Source organism: Opisthocomus hoazin, chromosome Z (genome assembly GCF_030867145.1).
Source record: "Opisthocomus hoazin isolate bOpiHoa1 chromosome Z, bOpiHoa1.hap1, whole genome shotgun sequence".
Classification (NCBI taxonomy): domain Eukaryota; kingdom Metazoa; phylum Chordata; class Aves; order Opisthocomiformes; family Opisthocomidae; genus Opisthocomus; species Opisthocomus hoazin.
The window spans coordinates 31,739,545-31,759,812 of NC_134454.1; the positions used below are offsets into that span (position 1 = coordinate 31,739,545).

General features: G+C 44.8%; 1 protein-coding gene across 2 annotated transcripts; it reads right to left on the bottom strand.

Moving 5' to 3' along the window:
• Nucleotides 1-1,195: 1,195 nt before the first annotated feature.
• RNF20 (ring finger protein 20) lies at nt 1,196-19,903 on the bottom strand. 2 transcript variants are annotated; one of them, XM_075446928.1, is made up of 20 exons: nt 19,824-19,903; nt 15,515-15,685; nt 15,208-15,375; nt 14,943-15,090; nt 14,601-14,783; nt 13,547-13,665; nt 12,532-12,678; nt 12,266-12,343; nt 11,835-11,954; nt 10,375-10,554; nt 10,044-10,179; nt 9,266-9,387; nt 8,574-8,965; nt 7,867-7,984; nt 6,487-6,636; nt 5,340-5,552; nt 4,140-4,265; nt 2,982-3,122; nt 2,513-2,614; nt 1,196-2,292 (listed from the first exon to the last, which is right to left on the bottom strand). In XM_075446928.1, the coding sequence occupies exons 2-20, from the start codon at nt 15,641-15,643 to the stop codon at nt 2,116-2,118; spliced, it is 2,949 nt and encodes a 982-aa protein (XP_075303043.1). In that variant the 5' UTR covers nt 15,644-15,685; nt 19,824-19,903; the 3' UTR covers nt 1,196-2,115. The 2 variants fall into 2 exon arrangements, with proteins under 2 accessions (XP_075303043.1, XP_075303044.1); XM_075446929.1 differs by lacking the exon at nt 19,824-19,903 and adding an exon at nt 19,706-19,724.
• Nucleotides 19,904-20,268: the final 365 nt, after the last annotated feature.

Below are 20,268 nucleotides of genomic sequence, written 5' to 3' on the forward strand. Positions count from 1 at the left end.
TCTATCACCTCAAAATATTTCTCATCTTAAACTTTTGATTGTTTCCACTCATTCCAGCCAGTCAAAACAGAACATCTAACATTTTCACTGCCTCAGCGTTTGAATTGTATGCACAGAGGGAAATTGAGTCAGTTCCCAAATGAGCTTCAAGGACTTCCTGAGCTTAAACTAAAACATATTTTAATGTAAGAAATACTTTTTTCTTGGTGAGGAAAAACAGGAGTTTCCAAACCTCACTTGTGAAACAAAGCCAGACTGTTTCAAATGTTTGTTTCCTACCATGACCAGACACTGCCAGTATACACACAAAAGTTTCAAGCTTGATTTTCAGTAGAAAGATGATGTGACTTAATGACTGGGAAAGGGTAGAGGGGCTTTGCTCCTCTACAAGGGCTGTTTAATTCAGATTGTTGTTCACAGCTGTAAAATGAAGTCTGCTGTTACAGCAAGGCTGTTTGAAAATCCAGACAATGCTTGCTGGTGATCCAGGTCCTGGTTTTGATGAGCAAGCATTTCTACCACAGAATCTACTGTCAGCATTTATATTCCTAACACACCATTCTTTCTCCAGCTTGGCGTCACCAACTGTAATTCAGGGAGCAACTTCCAATGAAAGCAGGAAGGGTTATGCTTTCATTTCTTCCACACACACTGTAACAGAACTTCAGCCATACTACAAACTTCTAGGATCCCAGCTTCCCCTTGGAAAGATAAGGTCGTGTTCTTTCTCACTTTCAGGACTCATAATAATTTACAACATTTAATTCATATTTTCTGAATGTGTTCAGAAAGATAAAAATAATGCACAGTATAAGACAGTCTGTGATTAAGTGCTTTCACTTCACTATTGTTTCTATTATTTGCTACAATGATCCTACAATGAATACAGGAAGGTAATACAGATTTTATGATTCAGGGAAGTGACACAGATGGGACAAACTTCTGCCAGTTGCACCTTCCAAGAAAATTTTAGAGGAAGTCCGATGCAGGAATGTTGTAAATAAGTGACTTTGTGTTTTGATTTTAGGAGCAGACTTCCAACACAGCCTTACACTACAGGGCACATAGAGACTATAAGCTATGCCATGTCCTTTCCCAGCAGCCATGACAAAATGACCAGATAAATAATCCAGCATCTGGGCCCTTCTGTTGTGTCAGGAGTAAGTTAGTGAAGATAAAGCCAAAACGATAAAGGTTATTTTAGTTAACCATTTTATTAAAACAGGAACAGAAGCATAAAAGCACGTAAAAAATGTTTCCAGTAACTGGACAAAGGACATAAGCACATATATATACTACCAGAGGCAAGAAAAACACAAAAATAACCTGGACAACAGCTTTTACTGGATTTTGTGCATTACAAGAGGAATCTTTGTGGCAAAGTTGCAACGAAGTAACCCCTAAAAATTCTTGTCTGGAAGCTAAGGACAATGACAGCAATGCCTCCTCCTAGGGGAAGATGTCCACATAAACCAGGGTTCATCAGTGGAACGCTATTGTCAAAGATTCTCCAACTCTCCATACTTCTCCTCTTCTGGATACCAAGATGTGCATTTGCTTTTGGGGGTAGGGAGGATGTTTACTAGTGCACCAGCCTTCACGGATTCTTGCCCTGACTCAGGAAGATACATGTCTAAGGAGTAGCTCCACTGAAGTCTACAGATGTACCTGTTCACTCATTATTTGGCCCTTTAACTGGGAAACTATTCACTATTAGAAACACTGCCATACCTTGATGGGATTTAATAATTAACATCGAAAGCAACCTTCACAAATAAAGGCCTCCTTTATCTCTGCTGCACCGCAGACAGCTTCCATCCCATCAAGGCAGGACTTCAGTTAGATGTTCTCAACCTGGCAGTGTGAAAGTGATGGATGAGCAATGTCCTCTCAGGCACAAATAATCCACAAAAACTGAGGGCAAGAATAAAAGAAAAGGGACAAGGAACCCAGATCCAGAATCTGTTTCTTTCCATACCCTAACCACACTTCCCAGAAGAGACCGTAGATCAGCTGACAGCAGCACTGACTGCCCTGAACATGACAATCACAGAAAGTGAGGGAGGCTGGGTGGTCAGCGTAAGCAGCAACGTTCCATCACTCCAGTGGAAAGAATCAACCGATGTAGATCCTATGGAAGTCATTGGCACCAAAGGCAGCATTGCACTTGGGGCACTTACGCTGCCGGGTGTCATAGCGTGTTTTCACACACTCAAAACAGAAGACATGAAAGCACTTTGTGAGCACAGCATCCTTTTTGCGCATGTTACAGCATGGGCAGGTCAGGCGGGCCTGCAAGACAGAAACATTATAGTAAGGGCCCACTGCATTGCACTAGGCATGTTAAAAGATGACTGAACGTGAAGGTCCTTCCATTCCTCATAAGGAGAAGGTGGTTTCTTTAATGCAAGATAGGTCTACAATGTACAGACAAGAGATGTCAAATACTGCAAACACAGCCTTTTGACGTAAGCAGAGTCAAAGAGGAAAGTTGACAGAGACAGCTACTCACCTTGTAATCCTTGATTTCTTCCATCAATATCTCATCACAGTTGGGAACCATGTCAGGCTTCTTAGTGGTCTCCAGCTTCCTGCGTAACCTAGAAATATCCTCCTGCATAAAAAAAAAAAAAAAAAAAAAAAGAAAAAAAAAGAGAGACCAAGTAAGTGAGCAGTCTATTCTCTGTCACAGCTTCTTCAGGGACCAAAAAGAACTAGCACCTGGCCAACAGTGCACCTGGCTAAATCACTCTGCCCATACTTTCATCCCTGACAGTCCAACAGATTTACGGCAGATTACATTATCATCTGGTGTCACATGTATTGTCAGTTATGAGTGGACAAAACCTGAAAGAGCCAAGACCTGATGAAGCTGAAATCAAAGTGGAACTGGACCCCCAAAAAAGCAACGTGATTGGAACCCACTCCAAGCTCAATGCACAGCAAGACAGATACTGAAGGATCGTGCATGAGGTACATACCTCAGCCCTTTTGAAGTTGAACATCTCCTTCTCTCTAGTTACTCTGTTTTCCACAATCTCATCCTGGAAGTCATGTAACTTCTTCTGAGCCAGCTCCAGCTGGGCTTTCAGATCATCCGCAAGCTGGGCTGCATCCATGGCCTCAAAAAGAAAACCAGTATAGAAATACCAAACATGAAAAAAGACCTCTAGTGATTTCTAGACTGTTCACAGAATTCTACTTAAGCTGCTGGAGATCTATTTTTTCAATCTAATTTTGGTACTTCCAAATGGAATAACTGGAATTACTCCCTAAGCATTACTTCAACAGCAAAATACCTTATTATTAACAGGTTCTAATCATTTATCTTCAATACTGCTCTTCAGTAGAGCCAACTCCTGTCACACTGCAATGCAGTCACTTATAATTTCAGCCTTCCACCTTCTACGTTTTCTCTAACGAATTGTTTAGAGGCAGTTCTGCAGCTGAGCTAGACAGAAGTGCAAGATAAGTGTTTATTTTTTAATAATTTTCACTCTTCACCAGTTCTCTTGTCACTCTGTAACTGTCCCTGCACCAATTAATCTATTAGCCAAGTTCCCTCAATACAACAGACTGTGCTATTAAGCACAAGTGATTGTGCTGAATTCCCCCACTATCTCGTCTTCACAGTGATATTTCTGCTTTCCTTTCTGCCTGCTTTAATGTAATTCTTGCATTTCTACTGAAGATTTAGCAACAAAGCCACCATCAACCATGAGACGTAGTCTTACTTACTCGTAACAGACCTACTTTATTGCTCTTAAACATTTGTTAAAGGTCTTAACATTCCCCAGCCACACTTTTCCTTTTACTTATCCCACCTTTCCTATGAAAGCTTTGACCCTAGTTAACGTCATCTAGCTGCTGCTTCTTCTTTCACAATAGGTTGCCCTTTAAAGGCACCTTACTTCAGCTTCCTAATTAGACTTTCAAGAAACACCTATGACCTGCTTCTCCCTATCAAAGGAAACATCAGTCTACAACTTTCTTTAGGGATCCTCAGCCTTCTGGTACACTGCTCCAAAACCAGGGGATATCAGGTTCCATAACACCAATGAGAGCTAGGAGCTTTCAATGCTTCCCACAAGACAACAACTCCGTCTTACAATCCAAGAGGAAATCAAGCAATCACTCACCTTGCGTTTGTTCATTTCCAGGGCCTGTGTTCGGAGACCTAGTTCCTTCTCGCCTGTTCCAATACTGCTTTGCAGTAAGTGTTCCTTCTCCTCCAGCTTACGTACAACCTGCAGCTGGGCATCCACCTTGGAGAGAGGAGGTACAGAAGGACTGAAATGCACATTCTGCAGGTCTCCAGAGCTGTCATGAAAGCTGCATGCTAAAACTATCTCTGCCTCCCCATCACCAAGGAGTATATCATCAGCTTGTCTTTTTCTCCCTGAACACAGACACACTAGCAGTCTAAGAGCTGTATCCAGACCTCTCTGGTGAACACTTAAGAGAATAAGTGGCTTAGAGAATTGCTGCAAGGCATTGAACAGTTCCACTTTGGTTCCAAGGATGGCAGAATATATACATAGAAGTACCATTACCACTGCAAAGTGACTTCCCACTTCCCTTCTCCCTCCTGCTCTCTATAACAATGAACCTGTAGGACATTCTATACAGCAGTCTTGGTTTCTTACTAAGACAGGTCCCTTTGAAGTCTGATGCAGCATACCGAGGTTGATTAGCGGAACATTCCATCTTGTACTGATTTTGTCAGGGATACAGTTGATTCTTTTCATAGTAGCTCATATGGTGCTGTATTTTGGATGTGCGATCAAAGCACACTACTGTTTTAAGACATTGCTGAACAGTACTTACACAGCATCACGACCTTCTCTGCCTCATGCTGCCTGCCAGCGAATAGACTGAGGCTGCACAAGCAGCTAGGATGGGACACAGCTGGGACAGCTGACCCAAACTGACCAAAGGGATATTCCATACCGTATTACATTGTGCTCAGCAATAAAAGCTGGTGGAAATGAGGAAGAGGGAGGATGTTCACAGTTATGGCGTTTGTCTTCCCAAGTAACTGTTACACATGATGGAGCCCTGCTTTCCTGGAAATGGCTGAACACCTGCCTGCCATAGGAAGTAGTGAAGGAATTCCTTGTTTTGCTTTCCTTGTGTGTACAGCTGTCCTTTAACTACTGAACTGTCTTTATATATCTCAACCCACCGGTTTTCTCAGTTTTTCCCTTCTGATTCTCTCTCCTATCTCGCTGCGGGGAAGCAACCAAGCGGCCATGTGGAAATAAGCTGCCTACCAGAGTTAACCTAACACCTCCACCTTCCTATCAGTTCCACCATCCTCTCTCCTTCTCCCAGGTTACCTGTGTCTTCAGTGTCAAAACTTGGTCTGCCAGCTCCTCCTTCTCCTCTTTCAGCAACTTGTGGATCTGGTTGGACTTGATGCGTTCTGACATCAGCTTGAAGTTGGCATCATCCTTCTCCCGCAGCTGCTGCATCAGGCGGATGTTCTGCTCCTGCATGTCTTCAAAGGCTTGGCCTGTGACATCCATTTCCGACAGCAGGGCCTCCTCCTCCTGCAAAGGAATCACAGGCTGTCACAAAACTGTCTCCTGTACCCCCTACAATGACCCTGAGCATTTTACCCAGAGACACCAAACCTAGCACAGATGAAGAAAGATGTCTCAGTATCAGAGAAGGGTATCTTCCCAGCAACCAGAAAAAAGTGCTCCCTGGAAGCCTGCACCACAGCAGAGATGTGAATTAGAATGCGTAGAAAAGAGAGAGCCATCTCCACAAGCATTCAGAGACTGGCAAAAATCAGCTGTGGCACAGTCATTGCCAGAGCTGGGCAGAAATGCCTCCCAGCTTCAGGGAGCTAGCTGAATAGCTGTCAGATACACTAGGCCAAGAATTCTACATGTGGACAACAACTTCTAACCAATAGGTTGCTAAGTCCCTTAAACTCACATAGGCCACTTCAACATCAAAGGAGTAAAAAAACAAGACAGTACAGTTCTGTACTATAAGGAAAAGAATCTGAATTCTAAAAAAGTACATGTCAAGTCACTGGCTTGCCTCTCCCCTGAGGTGGTCCTGCTCTCTTATCATTAGATCAAGCCCTTTTTTGTGGAAGAAGGTACGTCATGGTACCATGCACAATTATATTAACTGTGCACATAATAGTTTTAAAAAGAAACTGTAGCCTCCTCCCCCAGAGGCTGATCCAGCCATCTCTCCTCTATGCTCTTCACCCAGGCCATGAAAAATTAAACATTCCCCACCACCCCTGCCAAGCTTAGTGACACCCTGGTGTTGCAAGAGTTTTTTGTTTGTTGTTGCATTTTTTGGCTGGTTGGGTTTTTTCCCCTTCAATAAACAGGGACAGAACTCACATCTCTGGCACAGAGACAGAAATTCCTTCTCTCAGGTAATCTTCCTAGCTGTAACCTGAAGGCAGTACCTTCCCAGGTGCTCCAGCCAAGACAGAGCTTGTCAGAAACTTCTCACCTGTTTGGCCATGGCTAGTTTCTTCTGTAAATACTCAATTTGTTCCTCCACTGCTCGGATCTTGCGGAGAGCATCCTCATCAGCCATCTTTTTACTCTCTTTTTTCTCCTTGTCTTCCAATTCTTTCACCCTCTGCCTCAGTTCTTCCAGCTACATCAAGGACAAAACAGAAATGACACTAAACACAAGAATGTGACCAGAACATTGCTAAGAGCCTGTCTTCCCCACAATTATCTGAAATCAGAAACTGCATTCAAAGCATGGGAAAAGAAAACCCATTTCATCTTGACAGGCAATGCATTACTGGTAGACGGACCATTCAGATGTGCCGTAAGCTTAAGATCTTGATTTCAAAACCTTTGAAATTTCCATAGCATCTTTTATCAGAGTAGGAACATCAGTCTCTTGCAGTCATATATGCAAGGGTATGTGGACACAGAGCATGTGGTCCTTTAAGGGAGTTTGGTCAAGGACCTTTTTCAAGACAAAACGGATAATAAGAAAAGGAGGAACCCATCAACAAAACATACAGAGACACAAACCTGATAGACAAATCATAAGGGAGGCAGTAATGAGCACCAAACCTGGTCAGTCACACTAACTGATGAGGGTGTGTGAGAACATTTATTCCAGCAAGACTGAGGACCCTGTCAATTGGGAAACTAAGGGGGAGAGCAGGGGGAAGGGGAAGGAGAAAACAAGAAACAAAATATACAGAGACACAGACTTGACAAAACAAACATGGAGTTAACGACAAGAAACAAACCTCCCCAGTCACAATAGTTGATAGGCTACCAAGAAACTACAGGCACACTTTCAGCAAAATCAACTTGGACTTTGCAGCTGATAAGACTATAAGCCAGGGGTGGATCCTGGACTGGGAGGGCTGTGGGAATCAATAGAACCGTACAGACCCAGGAGGGACATACAGCGGAAGGGAGAACAAGGATGAAAAAACTGGGGTTAGACAAAGGCGTAGGCCACATGTAAAATGAGGGCAGTCAGTACACACTTGTCTGGCTCAGCCCTGCGTATGATCACCACAGCCTGTCCTAACTTCTCCTACCTTCTTATTAAATATTTTATGTGTCTGGGACATGTGCTCAGCTGCACTGTTGGTTGAATCTCCAACTGAGAAAGCAGTAGCCATGTCCCTCAGCCTGGGGAAAGGGATCATCCCTTCCCAAAGGAGGACACCACAAAATTTCCCTCATCTGTTCATCTCCAGAACATTCCAGTCTCTCTTCTAAATAACAAAGATGAGAATAGGTACAATCTCCAGTTTTGAAGACAAAAACAACACAGTTCATGTGCAGAGTATCTGCAAATACATTCTAAGTAACATGCTAAAAAGAAAAAAAGAAGAGAAATGTAATTTACCTCAGCTTTTGCCTTCTTCTCAGCCGCCATCAGCTGCACTTTGTCTCTCTGCTCTTTGGGAGCAGAGCGGTACATATCTAGCAACAGCTTCATCTCCTTCTGGCTCTCCTGGGCCTTTCTGAACACAGTGAGATAGATAACTGTGAGAACACAGCAGAAAAGCTAAGTTGTTACATACCCAGCACGAGAGTCAGAGCAATATTCTCTCCATCTCCCACACGGCATGCATATGGAGTCTTCCTTGGCTCATCTTAGCCTCGTAATGTAAAATAGCCAAGGAGTACAGGCTGGAAAGAAACATGTTCAGGCACATATGGGTTGCAAAGCCAAAAGAAGCGGGGTGGGGAGGAAATGTACCCCAATAGTAAGCAACAAACTACCCATCTCTGCTTTGGTACTGATCCAAGATAGGGAAGACTACTGTGCCCTTTACTAGTAAAATGCTAACCTGTAAAGCTTTATGCAACTGTTATGATAGCAACAAACAAAGATTACTTAACCCACACTACAAAGTACCTGGTCTGGTAATTCATGCTTTAGGCTGTTGTAGGAGAAATGTTACTACATCGTCCAAATCACACACAGAGGGTGCCAGAAACCTCTTACTTCAGTGAAGCTGATAAAGTAAGAGCGAGCTACAAGTCATCTCACACAAGGACCCCAGTTCGGGCACTACTCGCAGAAAAGTGAGGGACAACAACTCTTACTTGAGCTCAGCCTTCAACTGCTTGATCACTTCAGCCTCCTTCTTTCTTCCATCTTCATGTTTCCCCTTCTCCTTCTCTTTGGACTCTCTCTCCTTCTCAGATTCCTTCTGCTTCTGCTTTTCCCGCTCTCGTTCCTTTTCCTTCTCTTTCTCTCGCTCTCTCTCCTTCTCTTTCTCTTTCTCTCGTTCTCTCTCCCTCTCCCGTCTCTCTCGCTCCCGTTCCTCTTCATCTCGCCTGGCCTTCATTTCATTAACATCCTCAGAAGCAGCCTTGGGGACAGACACTTGAGCAGAAGGATCATCAGGTTCCTGCTTTATTTCTGGAGGTTCCTCCTTTGTGTCTTCAGTGCTGGACTGGGACTGTAAAAGGGTACTACCACTGCGAGAGCGGATCTGTTGTGGAATAGCAAGAAAGAAGACAGAGAAGAAACTAAACCATTAAGCTCTTAGCCAGAAATCTACCTTATCCCCCTCCCCTGGTCTTCCCAGATACATACTTGCATGCCCCCTGCACAACTGCTACCACTTTTCATGGAACACTATACAGCTACAAAAGAAGACCAGTCATTTGGTAAGTGGAAGCAGTAGAGTGCAGAGCAAATGACATTGCATCCTGCATGCCAGATCAGAAAGAAGGATATTACAGGCAAAGGTGACCACATTCCTTCTCCTAAGCACTTTCTGCTCTGATACCTTGCTCAAGTCAGATTGGGCCTCTCTCAGTTTGCGCTTGTATCTTAACACCTCTCCCTTCAGCTGGTGGTTGTGATTTTGGAGGCTGCTGATGAGATGACGCATCTCCCGATTAATTGGGCCTACAAAAACAGAAACACAACTGTAACAAACTACACTTTTGCTGACCTTCTGCGAGGACTTTCACAGAGATGGAGAACAAACTAAATGGCAATGACACAGAACCAAATGAAGACTGTTATCATTCTGCCACAGAACAGAGCAACGCAACACATTTGCAGAAAAAAAGTCAGCTGTACATGCAACCATAAGTCCTTGCAAATTCCCAGTCCTAATTTCCCCTTAACATTACTTTTCCCACACATTCCCAAGGGAAATGTGTCATGCTATAAAAAGCCTCTATGATTTAAATGCTACTTTAGAAATACCTTCTTTATTTCCTCTGATGAAATTTGAAAATTACTGGGTTTTTTACAGATCTGTAAATGAATCTCTCCACAAGTAATTTTTAATAACACAAAATACTCTGTCACAAACCAAATTATTAGCAAAACGTATGTATTTTGCAGCACCTAAAAGGAAGTCAGATAACACAAAACTGTCCTCCTGTAAAACACGTGAAGAGCTTTGTTTTTTCAGATAGAGACCTGTCAGAGTAAGTATTTAACAATAACAGGCAAAGAACTAAACCAGGTGTTTTAGCATAATGTAGCCTCTAATGGGCACTGGAGTGGGGGTCGTGTTGTTTGTTTTTAAACACAGCAGAAAAACTCCATACCTGCTTGTTCATTGGCAGCAAGTGTCTGCTCAAACTCTATCCTCAACATCTCATATTCTTTGCGGACTTGTGCCAGGGTGTCCTCTAGCTGAATTACCTCTGTGCGTAGTTTCTTGTGAAGACTGACCTCATCCCTCTGAGGAGAAAGAAGGGGACAGAACTTGGTGCTGTGACCCTGGAGTATCTCTCACCTCATCAACATGAGGTAACAGAACAGGTGAATTACTGCCAAGAACATAAATTTCCTGAAAATTCCCAGAGCCACCCAGACTGAGTAGTGATGGTTAATGGGATGGCAATGTTTCCTACTCTGATGGAGCAGAGCTGCTACCTCAATTAGTTCCACCTGGCGCTGGTGTGTGGTGCGGGTACCATGAAGCAGAGTGCGCGCCTCATCAAGATGTGCCTTCAGCTGGAGACTCTCATTATACAAAACAGAAAATTGGGACTGCATGCAGCGATATTCTGGGGTCTCCTTCACAGCCTCTTCCACTGCTCGTCGCAGCTCAACCTAGTCAGGACACAAGAAAATGCCACAAAAACAAAAATTATCTCGTCTTCAGCATCTATTTTGCAAGGTCGGAGAACAGTGAATCAAGCTGCTACAAGCAAAGACACAAAGAGAACTTTAATAGCATTGTTGTGAAGTAGATGCAAGTGATGTGCTTCATTAACAAGTCTGTGTCTTCTCTGTATACACTATGCTGTTTGCTTTGCATAGTCACATCACAGAAGTTTTTGATTCTCAGGTTCCACAATAGTTTCTCTCAAAGATACGAGCTTGGAAAACACAATATACCCTTTCAGTGGATTTGCTGTAAAACTGTAGTCACCTAAATCAATACAGATGCACACACAGAAATGTATGACAGAAAACGAGAAAATACATGTGCAGGTAGGCATTATGTTAGCATTCTACCAGAAAGAGACATAATGACTGCAAGGAAGAGAAATGAGAGAAATCAGAAGCACAGAATCTCAATTTTCCTTAACAAAAAAGTTGGGAAATTATTCTGCCTACCAGCAGTGAAACAGACAAGTATATACATACATACAGCTTAAAACTAATTGAGAAAAAAACAAATTTGTAATCCAAATGGTGTTTCTCTTACAACAAACTCATGTGGATAAACAGAATTTAGAGATGCCTCACGACAGTTCCGGAATCTCATCTCCAATTCACGTTATCAGCTCAGATGTTTCTTATAACAGCGTAATAGATCATTTATCACTAAGGTAACATTTAGATTATTCTCTATATCATATACTTATGTCCTACAGAGTCACAGCTTTTTGTGTCACCACCTTCGAGACATAAGAAACTCATACGTTGTTTCCTATCTATCCATTCTACCACACCAGGAAAGACTGAGCTAATTGACTCTTTCAAGAGCCTAGCTCTCCTGCACAATTTCCCTGATTTTTTTCAGTTCTCTGGCTCCACTTGCATGGGGTGGGGGGAAGGTGGAAGAGGGGTCGATACTTGTAAAAGACGCAAAATTAGTTTTAGCAAGACATTCTTAAAAAGTACTGAATAGATCAGAATGGAAAACAAGAAACAAGAAACCACTACAATTTCCAACGATGACCACATGGTGTCGGTAATGCACTGAACTGCAAGAGTCACACAAACTTGCCAAATTGTACCTTGTACAAAATACAACCCAGCTAAAGAGCAAGCACAGGAACAGAGCTGTATTAATGAGGTTTTCTGGAGACATAGTACAGCAAGACAGAGAGCAACCAACCACACAGAACACCTTCATCCTCAAACAGGTACAGATGTCTCACCTTGAGTTTTTCATTCTGTGTTGTTACTTCCTCAAGATCCTGGCGTAGTTCCTCCAACTCACTAAGGCGATTCCCAGCAAGCTCTTTATTCTCTTCCAGCTCTGCATTCATCTCCTCAAACTGTTGGGGATAAACTGCTTGTAAATCCTACTGCTAATCAGTACCCTCAGTAGATACATTCAGTAACATTTATATGGGAACAGAAATTACAGACTTCATGGTCAGGTAACATGACCAAGTGAGACACAGTCTACTTCGATTAGGTCTGCTTCGTAAGTAGGAAACTCGTACACAGTCAAAATGACTTGCCCAGAGTCACCCAGATTTGTATCAAAGGAGGTATCTAAATTCTGTTCCAATTTACAGCCCTACGCACCACCTCTCCTTGACTTTATTCTTCCCTTTGCCCACAGCCAAGCCCCTGACATTACCTTGCGGGCATTAATGGTGATCGTGCCCCCATAGAGGCTGCTTCCAGCTCCATAGACCTTGTAGCCTTTGGAATTTACCTACAAAAACGGCAACAGATTTCATCAACACGCCATTAAATGACAAGACTACTGATACAGCATACTCAAGACCAAAGATGGTACACTGCAGATTCTCACTTTTCACAGCAAAGTACCATAAGATGATGTCACACATCTCAAAACTACGCCCATTTGTCTGGTTTCCTGACAAAGAGGTTGGTGCTTACCCGTTCCAGAACATCTGCTAAGTGCCGGTTCAGCCTCTGTTCCCTCTTACGTATCTTGTCAATATCCCACTGAAGGTCATCAATCATAGTCTCCAGAACAGACACCCGAGATTCTGCTGTCTCCACTCTCTCTTGCAGCTTGGAAAACTGCAGTCAAAAAAGTGTTTCAGACAGCATATTGAATAGAACCAACATTTTCTGAGACTGCTCAATATTAATTTTTCTCTTTTTCATCATATCCCAGATTCATGTGCTTTCCACTCCTCCTTTGCTGTGGTGACAGACTACTCGAATGAACTGTCCTGAATTTTACACTGGCTGAATCCCAACAGAGTAATGAAAATAAGACAAAACTGAAAATGGAAAAGGAGCAAGAACTTGGTATATCTGGCAGAGTACAGAGGCAGCCACCTCAGGTTATTCCAAGGCACTTTTTTTTTTTTAAATCTTTTCAACTCACATGTTCACCTACTCTACAGACCACTGAAACGCTTGGTGGTCTATTATCAAGCAAAGCCAGCTTTAACATAAACAGATATTGAAGGAACTGAAACCTCCAAAACAAATACTACCAATAATGCGAATCCCTTGATGACTGGGATCATCTTGTAACTAATGTCATTACACTTTCATACATGACCAAGAGACCAAGGAATTTAAAATGACAGGGATGTCACGTCAAGTATCTCAGATTTTTACACAACGACCATAACATCACCTTACCACTTCCCCTGCTCTGCTTTCTTTTAAAATTAAATTCCTTCAACTCACTGGTCTCGTTATACTCTTTCACTCAGTGATGTTATAAGCAAATCAACATGAATTACAGAGAAAATGTATGTAGAGTTGTCCACCACAACAACCCCTTTCCACAACCTTTGTTCAGCAAGCAACTTTCAAACCTTGTTGCTCCTGTCCGTCTCCAAGGCATTAACCTCCTTTCCAAACTATCGCAACCACAAATTATTCTAAGCAGGACCCCCAAAGCAGATTTCTTTCTCTTTCCTTTTTATACCTCCTGAGACATGATTCGGTGCTTCTCCTGAAGAACATCAGCCAGCTCTTGCAGACGTCCATTTTCATGTGAGAGGTAGCTATTAAGCTCCAGGACTGCTTCTTCCATCACTGAAATATCTGAAAGATGCATAAAGAAAGGGATATTAACAGAAATCAAGGAAAACTCTTTTTAATTCCTAAACAGCAGAGAAAAAAAGAAAACAGAAAAGAAAATTCTAGTTTTAACCTCTGCTTACTACATCTCTCCAGCATGTTGTTCCCAAGGGTCCAATCTCCAGCCATACAGGACTTTGACTTGCATTCACTAAGCAAAAGGCTCTGCATTTTAATATACTACACATTCCCAAATGTCAGTTACCATCTGCTAATGTCAGAGATCACTCAGTATCAGCAACACAGAACATGTCCTTGTAACCCAGTGACACCATAAGGCAGGTCAAATTCATGTGTAAACCTGCCACAACAGGTGGCTTCAGCTAATATACCAGATGACAATTACAGCAAAAAGCTAGTGGCTCAGCTTTCTTCTGCAGAGCTCTGCTTTGTGTTCAAAACTGACAGCTACACTAGACAAACCAAGACACTAGATGGCTACCATTTTTGCTCAAAACTCAGAGGAAAATGAGAAGCTGGTTATTCCTACACCTTTTATTAAAGTGCAGGTGAGAAGCAGTCCAATATCAGTTTGCAATACTGATTCCACTTCTTCACTTGTAAGCATGAAGGTTCAACTGTAATCTGCAACTTTTTAGGTGCACAACCACACTACAGGCATAAACAAGCCTTTCCTTAGCCTAGCACACTGGGCAGAGTTCTCAGTATTCAAATTTAGAGGCAGTTATAACACATTTCTGTCATGTAGTACTAGTCTTTATTAGAGTTGAGTCTTTATTAGAGTATTTATTTTAGTTGTTGAGTTTGGAAAGCTAAGCCAATTTATTTCGGAAAGCAAATGAGCACGAGAAGGACTAGCCCTTAATGCTTAGAAAGCGGAATCATGTCTAAGCTGGGGGTAGATGAGGATCCTTGAGTGTCAGGCACCTTGGTCATACCTCCACTGTTCAGCTTGTGGGACAGCACGTCCACTTTCTCCTGCAGCTTGTCATACATTGTCACGATCTGGGCAACAGCACGGCGGGAGGACTCTACACGTTCCTGCAGCTGAGATTCTATCTCCTCACTAGTGCTGCTTGCTAGAGTGGCTAGGAAGGAGAATGCCGGCTCCAGTCCTTCACCTGGAAACAGAATGAGGTGCAAAAAGTAAATGCATTCTGGCAGGGAACATATCACTAGTCTTTACAATCAGAGAGCTTCTGGCGCCCTTTAGAAAGGGACATCAACATCGTCGACAGCTGAAATCTATCTTTTCCACTGTCCCCAGCCAGGTGTCTCACCTCGTTCCCTCTCATCTTTGCGCTCCTGATTACTGTCTGAGTCTGGTTCAGGCTCCGGTACAACCAGTGCTTTTCTTTCAGACAAGAGGTCTCCAAGACCCTGGTCCAGGTCGAAGTGCTTAAGGATGATGCGGATATTTTCATCAAACTGAACAATGGGACAGGCAAAGCAAGACAAAGAATGGATGTGAATAAAAGGAGTGCATGGAAACAGAAGAAGAGACAAGAGAACAGCGTATATAAAATCACGAAGTGTGTTACTAACCTGATTCCAGTACCGATTGATAATCAGCAAAGAGGCATCATCAGTGGCCTGCCGACGTTCCAGCTTCTCAATGTGCTCCCGTAGCTCATCTTCAATGGCTTGCCGCTGGTCCAGCATCTCCGCTAGTTTCCGGTTCTTGGTCTGTAGGGTCCGGATGTCCATCTCCTCCTGTGCAGAAGCACAAGTCAGGGCTCATTTCACACAAGCCAGATCACTGGGCTCACACAGAAGGCAGACAGATATTTATGTTTCCAGATTAAAAAAAAAAAACAAGAGGCTGAGTGGGGGCTGTACAACGAAGACATACCGTTGAAGAAACGCCACCAAGCTTAATGGTCTCCACAGTGGTCCCTGAATCTTCAACCCCTGCCTTCTTCTCTGGAGGTGCAGAAGGGCCAGGCTCTCCAGCTGTCCGTTTATTGCCAATTCCAGACATGGTGGCAGAAGCATATAGACTGCCACCTTCTCTACGTTATTCCTGAACATTAAAGAATGCTATTAAAAAAAACAAACACTAAACACCCACCCACCCAATAAACTCCATTTAGGGTTTTGAACACAGTGATACATTATCGTAACGAGATATCCAATGCAGTACCGACTGTATAACTCAAAAGGTTTTGGAAAACTTTGGTCAAATATTACATCTTAAAAGACACCACTAGGACCAGCACTGCAAACAGCAAGTTAGTGGGAAAAAAATCCACTGCTCTGCAGTGTTGAAACAGAAGCACTGTACCGTATCGCGCTCTTTGGAAAAAAAATCTTCATGTAGGTTCAGTCTCTGCTTTTTGCTCTCTCTCTGTATTAACAAAAATGATTGGGATTACACTTTAACAAGCAACTGAGACTGTGTATGTGGCACCAGTTCACACCAACCAAACTGGTCATCTTATATCATCATTCAAAGCCAGTTAAAGCTGAGGGCAACAACACCTTGGAAATGAGCCCTGTAAAAGTTCACATACAGATCTTAAAAATCCTGTGGAACTGAACAGCGACTCTGAGCCAAGTTTTGTAAAGACCCATTTGAAGAGTTTTCCCGTGTATCAGAAGAGACATAGACATGTTTGAAGAGTACTCATCCCCAAGTTAATGCAATATGAAAAGCTCTGGACTGCTAGTTACAGAATCACAGAATAGCTGAGGGTGGAAGGGATCTCTAGAGATCACCTACTCAGTGGTCCTGAATAAAGCCCGCACAGGCTGCCAAGGGCCTTGTCCACTCAGCTTTTGAGTATCTCCAGAGACAGAAATTTAGCAATGCCTCTAGGCAACCTATCCTGGCATTAAACCAGTTTTTTATTATGTGTGAACAGTATTTCATACAGCTCCCTAAAATATGATTTAGTAAAACAACAAATATCTCCTTAAAGGGTTTCCAAAACAAATATAGCAGCTAGTGATGGAAAACGAAACCAATTAGATCTTCATTAGACATATGCAGCATTTTTCTCCCATATTCAGTGATGCTGTACCAACTCAATCCACAGATCTCTCTCTACCGCTAAACTAAATGAAACCTGGGAGCAAATGAAACGCAGACCATACAAGTAAGATTTGTATTGTTTCATATAATCAAAGGTTGGAAAAGACTTCTAAGATCATCAAATCCAATCATCCGCCCTGGGCAGCCTGTTCCAATGCCTGACCACTCTTTCAGTAAAGAATTTTTCCTAATATCTAATTTAAACCTCCCCTGAAACAACTTGAGGCCATTGCCTCTTGTTCTATCGCTAGTTACCTGGGAGAAGAGGCCAACACCCACCTCACTGCAACCTCCTTTCAGGTAGTTCTGGAGAGCAATAAGGTCCCCCCTCAGCCAACTGAACTCAGCCTCAGTTTCATTTAAATTTATTATGGCATTTACAGTCGAACTAAGGGTTACAAACTGAACCTGACAATTCTTACCTGTTTGCTTTACTTGACCAGTTCTACTGAAAGTAAAAAGGGCAATGTATTTTTAAGATCAAGAATCATTGCCAAATCTTGTCATTTAACACACATTTTAGCCTGGCATTGCCCTTCACCATATGTAAAATAATACAAAGATTATTTCTAAATGAGTTTTTGAAACAGCACATAGTGTTTCTGCAACCTGCCTTTACAGAATCCCAGAATGGTAGGGGTTGAAAGGGACCTCTGTGGGTCATCTTGTCCAACTCCCCTGCCGAAGCAGGGTTACCCAGAGTAGGCTGCACAGGACCGCGTCCAGGCGGGTCTTGAATATCTCCAGAGAAGGAGACTCCACAACCTCCCTGGGCAGCCTGTTCCACTGCTCCATCACCCTCAGAATGAGGAAGTTCTTCCTCATGTTCAGAGGGAACTTCCTCTGCTTCAGTTTGTGCCCATTGCCCCTTGTCCTGTCGTTGGGCACTACTGAAAAGAGCTTGGCCCCATCTTCCTGACACCCACCCTTCAGATATTTGTAAGCATTTATTAGGTCCCCTCACAGCCTTCTCTTCTTCAGGCTGAACAAGCCCAGCTCCCTCAGCCTCTCCTCATAGGAGAGATACTCCAGTCCCCTCATCATCCTCGTAGCCCTCCGCTGGACTCTCTCCAGTAGCTCCTCATCTTTCTTGAACTGTGGAGCCCAGAACTGGACAGAGTACTCCAGATGAGGCCTCAATAGGGCAGTGTAGAGGGGAAGGAGAACCTCCCTCGACCTACCGGCCACACTCTTCTTAATGCATCCCAGGATGCCATTGGCCTTCTTGGCAGCCAGGGCACACTGCTGGCTCATGGTTAACCTGTCATCCACCAGGACACCCAGGCTCCTCTCCACAGAGCCGCTCTCCAGCAGGTCAGGCCCAAGCCTGTACTGATGCACGGGGTTGTTCCTCCCCAGGTGCAGGACCCTGCACTTGCCCTTGTTGAACTTCATCAGGTTCCTCTCTGCCCAACTTTCCAGCCTGTCCAGGTCACGCTGAATGGCAGCACAGCCTTCTGGTGTATCCACCACTCCTCCCAGTTTTGTGTCATCAGCAAACTTGCTGAGGGTACATTCTAACTCTTCATCCAGGTCGTTGATGAAGAAGTTGAACAAGACTGGGCCCAGCACTGACCCCTGGGGGACACCACTTGTTACCAGCCTCCAACTAGACTCAGCGCCGCTGATGACAACCCTCTGAGTTCTGCCATTCAGCCAGTTCTCAATCCACCTCACTGACCACTCATCCAGCCCACACTTCCTGAGCTTCCCTAGGAAGATGTTATGGGAGACAGTGTCGAAAGCCTTGCTGAAGTCAAGATAGACAACATCCATGGCTCCCCCCTCATCTACACAGCCAGTCATGCCATCATAGGAAGCTATCAGATTTCCCCTTGGTGAATCCATTTTGGCTACTCCTGAGAGCCTTCTTTTCCTCCACTTGCTTGACAATGACATCTAGAATGAGCTGCTCCATCATCTTTCCCAGAATGGAGGTGAAGCTGACCAGCCTGTAGTTCCCTAACATAATTATTAAATACATCTCAAAGTTAAAAAATAAGCCAAGACAACTTCCACTTAACCGTTTTCCTCCTTTTAGCAACAGAATTCAGTGTGCATTGATTTTAGCTAGAATGACTACACCATTGGAGGGAGTGAGGGGAGCAGCCACCACTAAAAACATCTGCTACCTATCAGTCCAGTAAGCTACCAGTGACTATTGCCTTCCACGTTATTTTTTCACGGACAAAATATTTCTTCCACTGCCTCCTGACACCATCCCTCACAGGTCTAGCTCCCCCCTCCCCACTACTCACTTGCTCACATACTGTACGCCAAGACGTGCTCCACCATGTTTTCATGACCACAGACCCTCTTGTTCCTTTAGGAACTCAACCTTGCCCTCAGTCTCAGGCTACTCCCATTCTCCTCTCCTCAAACCAAGCACACTGACTTATCAAAGACTGACTGTCCTTCCCTACCAAGGACTCAGCCTTGTCTTAATCCCCCTCTTATGGTTAAAATCCTGTTACACGGAAACAAAAACATGTGTCCATCTGGTGGTTCCCACACCTACCACTGGCCAAAAGCCATCTACCCTGACCACTATCAGACAGCAGGCTTACCAGGCCCAATGCTTCGACATCCATCTACAACCCATGCCCACCAACCGTTCCTGAGCCCTTTCACATGCTCTCGGCCCCTCTAGTCAAGAACCCTTTCAAAGTTCACCATTCACCGTCCTACACACATCAGACGCTCTCTACTCTCTTTTTTTTGTTGTTCATGTAATCCACAGCCCTTTGGAGCTCCCCAAGAAGCTGTCGCGGACACCCACCCAAAGCCCACAGGCACGGCGTACAGCTCCGCATCGCGCACCAGAGAGTCCTCTCCCCACTCCCAGCCGCCGCCGGCTCCCCAGGCACACCCAGGGAGCCGCTTCCCCGACGCCCACCGACACCCGGGGACGCGCTCCCATCCCCCACCGCCCGGCGCGGACCCCCACCTCCCCGCCACTGACCCCACGCACACCGGGGGGCCTCCCGCACCGCCGGGCACTGAGCCTACCCTCCCCTCGGCCCGCTCGTTCCTCCGCGGGGGTACAGCGCCTCCGATACCCCCATCTCTCCCGCACCCCCACCTCCCGACCCGGCCGCCTCACAGACCCCGTACAGGCCTCACTCACTGGTGGTGGTGCTGCTGCCGCCGCCGCCGCCGCCACCTTTCTCCGGCCCACCGGAAGTCGCCGCCGCCGGCCCAATCCCGTGCGTGGCTGAGCGGACGTCACGCAGCACCGCCCCTCTGCCGGCGCCCGCCCCTTTCCGGCCGCCATTTCGCCCTCACCCGTCATGGACGCCGCTGGCCATGCCGCTTGCCCTCGCTCGACATGGCCGCCGTTGCCATGGTGCCGCGGGGGCCCCTGCCGCCGGCGCACTTACCCGCGCCAGACATGGCTGCTCCGGGTCCCGGGAGGGCGCCTGGGGCTGCGCCCGGAGGGGTGTCCCCCGCTGACAGCCCCCTGCCCGTCTGCGCGCGCCGGGCTGCGTGGGCTGACAGCAAGTGTACGTGAACTTGTGTAACGCAGGTCACGTTTACACACATGAAACGCACGAACACACCGCGCAGGCCTC

Bases quoted from the DNA above. Each gene is read 5' to 3' on its own strand.
- RNF20 (XM_075446928.1), bottom strand. From the start codon at position 15,643: ATGTCTGGAATTGGCAATAAACGGACAGCTGGAGAGCCTGGCCCTTCT. The intron at 10,180-10,374 runs GTAGCAGCTCTG...CTTTCTCCTCAG, and splicing joins GCCAGGTGGAACTAATTGAG to AGGGATGAGGTCAGTCTTCA. The intron at 2,293-2,512 runs GTGAGTAGCTGT...TCTGTCTTGCAG, and splicing joins AAGAAATCAAGGATTACAAG to GCCCGCCTGACCTGCCCATG.